The 6323-nt window shown below is 46.7% G+C and overlaps 1 protein-coding gene across 1 annotated transcript; it reads left to right on the top strand.

Annotated features, from left to right (window-relative positions):
* Positions 1-1469: 1469 nt before the first annotated feature.
* Positions 1470-5963, top strand: egr3 (early growth response 3). The gene is made up of 2 exons (XM_041210486.1): positions 1470-2132; positions 3330-5963. The coding sequence occupies exons 1-2, from the start codon at positions 1970-1972 to the stop codon at positions 4322-4324; spliced, it is 1158 nt and encodes a 385-aa protein (XP_041066420.1). The 5' UTR covers positions 1470-1969; the 3' UTR covers positions 4325-5963.
* Positions 5964-6323: the final 360 nt, after the last annotated feature.

A 6323-nucleotide genomic window follows, 5' to 3' on the forward strand; every position in this document is an offset into this window, starting at 1 on the left:
CCAGCAGCACTGACCATTGCTAACCAGCAGCAATGACCAATACCAACCAGCAGCATTGGTCAGTGCTGCTATTGCCAAGCAGCAGCACTGACCAATGCCAACCAGCAGCACTGACCATTGCCAACTAGCAGCACTGGCCTTTGACAAGCAGCAGTGCTGGACAATGCCAACCAGCATCACTGACCATTGCCAACCAGCAGCGATGACCAATGCCAACCAGCAGCACTGTCCAATGCCAACAGCAGTGCTGACCATTGCCAACCTGCAGCATTGACCATTTTCAATCAGCAGCGCTGACCAATGCCAACCAGCAGCACTGACCATTGCCAACTTGCAGTGCTGACCGGTGCCAGCTGCAATGCTTTGGTGGCTGGGAGTCTCACTAGTGAGAAGATGCATCTGTAAGGCTCCTGTGCAATGAGACCCAGGAGTCCCAACCTTTCGGGAGGTTGAGACTGAACAGTGAGCTATTTAGACACCGGATACCAGATCAAGGAAATACATCCTTGAATAAACGATTGCACAGGCTAATCGTGCTGTCATCACCCGTGGGTCAGTTTCATTACCTATAAAGTGGGACTGTGCACTGTGCCACATCCCAAGTCTGTCAAAGGCACTTATTCCATTTTCAGGCCTTGTTTTTAGGTAAAATATATCATTTGTGTTTTGAAACTAGATCTGTTCAATCATTGAGATTTCAGGGATGTGGATGCGATGAGATGAGGGACAGGCCTGTCTTGTTGTGATCAGGCCTGTGGGTGGAACAGAGAGAGAGAAAGCAACTTCGCACTCTCTCCCAGCTGCCTGGCAATTGGAGAATGTACCGTCAGACTCATTGTCAAAGGGCTCGCCCTGGCTGCCATCTGCTCATATCCCAATGAATGTATGAAAACAGCTTTCTAAAATTACAGCAGGAAATCAAAATGGCTCTGCAAAACAGGAGCGAGAGAGAGAGAGAGAACTGGATAGGGGGGAGTAGGGAGGGAAGGAGGGGGTGATGAAGTGTGAATCAAATAAAACACAAATTCTTACTTTCAAATCAGGAAATGGATTTTTAAATTTTATTTTTTCCTACTTTACAATTTTAAACGAGAGAGTGCCCAGAAGTAACCATTACGTCGCTGCTTTTTAAGGATGTGGTTCCGACCAGACAGTATTTTCCACTCCAGGGACGGAACGACACACACACACACACACACACACACACACACAGAGGCCGGAAAAAGTGCCAAATTTGGACGGGGAGTGCCGTGACGTAGGCTGCCATTGCCCTAATATGGAGTTCCACTCTGCACGAAAATGACAAAAGCCGATTCAAGTGCAAACACACACTCTCGGCGGCTGCTCCATCTGCAGAGTGCAAGGCGATTTCCGCCGTGTTCAGGGGTGCAAAACAATGAAAAATGTCACCCACCCTTTATTTTTAATTTCATTCCCCCCTCCACCACCCCCACCCCCCCCCCCGGGCCTCTGAGATTTCAGTGCTGCTGTCTGACAATGAGCAAGGTTTGCTTTGCCTCTCTCCCCGGGTTTCTCACTTCATTGCAAGCCCCAATCTTCCATGAAGTGCGTTTCCACCTTCGACGTCACCGAATCTAACTCTTTGTATGTCCATGTAAGGGCATCTACGTCACGGTGCTTTCCTTTTCTCACTATATATACTGAGGGGACCATAATTCTTCAGCAGTTCAATATTGCATTGCAAGCTTTCAACAGAGAAACACCAAGAGACAACAGGAGAGAAATACATGATTTTGTTTTCCTTCATATTAACTCAGTGACTCCAGCTTCCACCTCATCCTGCTTGGAAGCCTTTCCATTGCCTGGCGGATTTTCTTCATTTTTTTTTCCTCCAAAAAAAAACCCAGAGAGGAGCAAAAGGAAAGGTTTCTATCTATATCTAATCGATGTGATCTGGGACTGTTATTCGTTTGTTTGAAGAGGATCCCCCCGCTGTTTGCGCTCTGATATGACAGGGAAGATTGCAGAGAACATCCCGGTGACAATGAGCAGTTTGTTAAACCACCTGCAGGATACTGTCTACCCCGAGGATGAGATTGTTTCGGCAGTACCAACATCCATGAACATTTTTAACTCCGATTCCGGCAGCGCGTACGGTCAAATGGGCGGAGGTAAGACACCTTAATAATGTCAAGTAATACTGATCTAACGTTCAAGCGTATTGAACATTCACTGTACCAAGGTGTGGGTGTTGAATTGGGTGGGGGTGGAGGTGGGGGTGGGGGGGGGGTTTGTGGGTGGGTGGTGTTCAGATATACAATTGAGATGTATGCAGGTTATATACAGCAATACTCGGCTCAGCCTAAGTGATCCCAATGTATGTTCTGGAGGGTTTCTCCACTCTCTGTTTCCTGGCATTATCTACAGATCCATTCGTGATAAGAGTTGTACAATCTGGAATAATTCCGTGTATTCCTTGTCACTGCTGCATGTAGTTGGTTCAATGTGAGATTTGCATCGCAGGAGCTTTGACATCGTCGCGCTTTGTATTCTTGACAATATTTCTATAGTCAATCAGTGCCTTAGGTAGCCAGGAATAATAGAAATCATTAAGGGGGTTATGAAATAAATAGGCGAGCTGTCTCCATAGGGCTGCGTTTAAATAATTTTGGTGATGATTCTGCAGCATACTAATGATAAATTGTAATATAGTTCTCGAATATTATGGAGTCCCCGTGCATGGGACTGAAGTAATGGATTATAAAGTATTCTCCACAATCTGACTGTGGAACTTTCTGGCAATAACGATCCATAGAAATACATGTTTCTCACTGTATAAAAATAACACTTGAAGCCCTGTAATGTAGGATACTGACGCCTAAATTTCAGCTGTTCACGAAGATGTCATGTGGCTGCCGCTGCTCAACGTGTAATAGTGAAGTTGCAGATTAAATAAAACGCAGGCATTTTACACATTTACATATTTACACTTTATTGCATTACCATCACTTGAGGTGGGTGGGTGGATTGCTGGGGGTGGGGGCAGGAGCACGAACGCGCTGTGACTTTAGTGTGGTGGCATCTCATGTTGGTGTGTTTGGTTCGGCTTTTATTGCGGTTCACCAGCAGTTATTTACAACATTACAAACTGCCGCCAACATTTGATCAAACATTGAAATAGCCTGCAATTGCTCAGCGCCAACTTCAATCGTGTGTTTATGTTTTAAAGGAAAGGGGTGTATATCGGGAAGGCTCTGGTATTAAAGACAATTTGTATTTGAAGAAGTGAATATTTATCTCTACAAACGAATGCAGTTCCAAGTCCTGATAGACTAATGGTGACCCTTCTTCTTTGCCCCCCTGCTCAGATGGACTGATGGACGTTGGGATGGACAAAGGCAATCAGGAGCTGTCCTATCCACACACTTTCCAGCACTCAAGCCGGAGTCAAACTCTCACATACTTGGGCAAATTTGCTTTCGATTCGCCTCCTGGGCCACTTGGAGGCTCGAATTGGTGTCCAGAAAACATCATCAACTTGGCGGGCATCTTCGGAGTCTCTCACTCCCCCTCAACGACCACCCAGACATCAACTGCCTGCACCATGGTGCAGAATCAGGGCGAGATGGAGCCGCTCTACCAGGGACCAGCATCATATCCACAGTGTAGTGAAATGTACCAGGAACAGGTCTATCACAATCCACCTACTAGCACTACAAACCCTTACTCCAACCAGGATTATCACTCCAAATCCAGCCAGGAGAGTAACATCTTTTCGGTCATTCCGGATTACAACCTGTTCCATCACCAGAACGACCTGGCTTCAATTACAGAACACAAACATTTCACCTCCTCTGTCGACCCCATTCGGATCCCTCCGCCCCTCACCCCACTGACCACCATCAAGGCCTACACAGACTCCAAACAGATGCCCACTAACTTCAGCCCTCATCCGCAGCCGCTCACCCTCAAACCCATCCGGCCAAGGAAGTATCCGAACCGGCCCAGCAAGACCCCAGTCCACGAGCGACCCCACGCCTGCCCGGCGGAGGGCTGCGATCGCAGGTTCTCCAGGTCGGATGAGCTGACCAGACACCTGAGGATCCACACGGGACACAAGCCCTTCCAGTGCCGGATCTGCATGAGGAGCTTCAGCCGGAGTGACCACCTGACCACTCACATCAGGACCCACACTGGAGAGAAACCCTTCTCCTGTGACTTCTGTGGGCGCAAGTTTGCTCGGAGTGATGAGCGCAAGAGACACGCCAAGATCCACCTCAAACAGAAGGAGAAAAAGCTGGAAAAGAACCCAGCCCTCTCGAATCCAACTAACCCCAGCACCCCGGTGACTACCTGTGCTTAAACTCCATTCTCTCCATGTGCACAAAGATGAGAGGTTAAATTGTACTAAATCAGCTTCAGCACCAGGCCATGTACAACAGCCGCAGAGTGCGTCCTTCAGTGCAGTGGATTTTTTGCACCTTTTATTCCGGGGCCCGAGGTCACTGCTCACCCTCTTGCGCCCGTTTTTTCCTGGCGCGCGCAACGCGAATCTGATTTGCAGCCAATTGGCGCAGGGGGCCCAGGCAGGATGGAAGCATTCCGTGAAGCTGCACTCAGCTCTGGCGGACTTTGCCTCTGTGCAAATTTTAGACGAGTGTGCGTGTGTGTATGTGTGTGTGTTCCAGGCGCAACCCTTCCGTCAAACGCTTAGCGGAATTTCGGCGCAGCTCGCGAACGGGACGCCACCATGTCGGCGGAATATTGAACACTGCCTTGTGAAGCATCAATCTGGAGCAAATTTTGTTGAAGCGTAGATATAAACACCTCCCCTTCGTACAGGGTCTTCTTGTGGAATGGACAACACAGACCATGAGCTATCAGCCCACCACCCTCCTCCAACTCCGGCTGAGTTTTGTTGAGCACATTTTTGGTCAGTGCAGAGTGCTCAGAGCATCAACCAGGGAACCTGTTTATAAACCCGTGAGATTTTATGAACGGATCCAATTGAATACACCGACCAAGCGAAAGAGACTCTTCCAATTTCACCTCCCCAAATACTTGCTTGGGTCTCCCAACTTTGCACAATTGCTTTCTGGGTTTTTTTTAAACAAACCTCGGGAGGGTCACTGCAGTCTTTACCAGCCGACTGTACAAATGATCATCCTCCTCATCACACACACGCCAAACAAGTCGAGAAGTTCCTAGGTTTTCTTGGGTTCCACTGCCGTGTAAGAACCGCCAGACAGACAGACAATGTGGTGTCCTGCAATTTGGTGCGGACTCCTTTAAATTGACGCTCTCTTTTTTGACTTTTGTGTTTTGTGTGTGTGCGTGTGTGTACTGCAGTTTTACATGGCAAACTGGGTTGAGCCATACTGGGAGTGCAAGTCCCATCTGGAAAATCACGCCACTTGTACACTCAGAACTTAAGTTGTGTTGTTTCATTTCCACCACCCCCCACCCCCTTTTTTAGGGGGAGCACTTCTGCACCTTGACTGAGCACTCCCAGTCATTAATCTCAAGCATGTTACTGCACGCTAACATTTATTTCCTCGAAAACTGTGCGCAAAAAAAGTTTTAAGCTGTTCTTTCAAGGCAGAATGTTTTCCTTTATTGTTTGCTCTTTCCAGTTTTTAATGTCTGCATGTGGACATTTTATGTCAGACATGGGATCAAAGTGGTTTGATATTTACAGTCAAGAAGAAACCTGTGGGAAATGCGTTTTTTCCGGAAGATTTTTGCATACAGTATTTTGAACAGAGATGTATTATATTTTGTGGCTTTATTTTTAAGATTTTATGGTACCTTATAATAAGGTACATGCTTGATTTTGTGAAGAGATGGTGATTATTCACCGATGTTCTCATTGGCTTATTGTCTATTGTAATGCAAATACTGTAATTTAGTTAAAGTATAGGCATTTGACAGATACCTAATGTATTGTTGTACCATTTGCACTGTGGGCAAATGCTGAAACATAAATATATTGTGTTTGCTGAGAGAAGTCCCTCTGTGTTTTTTTGACCTCAACTCCAGCCCACATGAAATGGAGTCTCTCTATCTCTCTCCTCCAATCCCTCCCTTTTCAGTCTGCCTATCTCCTCTGTACCTTTCCTGTTCTTTCTCATTCCCTGTTATCCCCATCTCCGTGTTTGCAACAAGATCTACTTCCTTTCTTGGAAAAATAATGTATTTTTTTCTCTCTCCATTTCCAACTCTCGAGAAAAGAGGAGGCTGATGAGGGGGCGACCTGATCGAGGTCTGTAAAATTATGAAGTGGTTTGATGGGGAGGAAATGTTTCCAGACTAGAACTAAGGGTCATGAATATAAGGTAGTCACTGATAAATCCAATAAGAAA

This window comes from Carcharodon carcharias, chromosome 17 (genome assembly GCF_017639515.1).
Source record: "Carcharodon carcharias isolate sCarCar2 chromosome 17, sCarCar2.pri, whole genome shotgun sequence".
NCBI lineage: Eukaryota > Metazoa > Chordata > Chondrichthyes > Lamniformes > Lamnidae > Carcharodon > Carcharodon carcharias.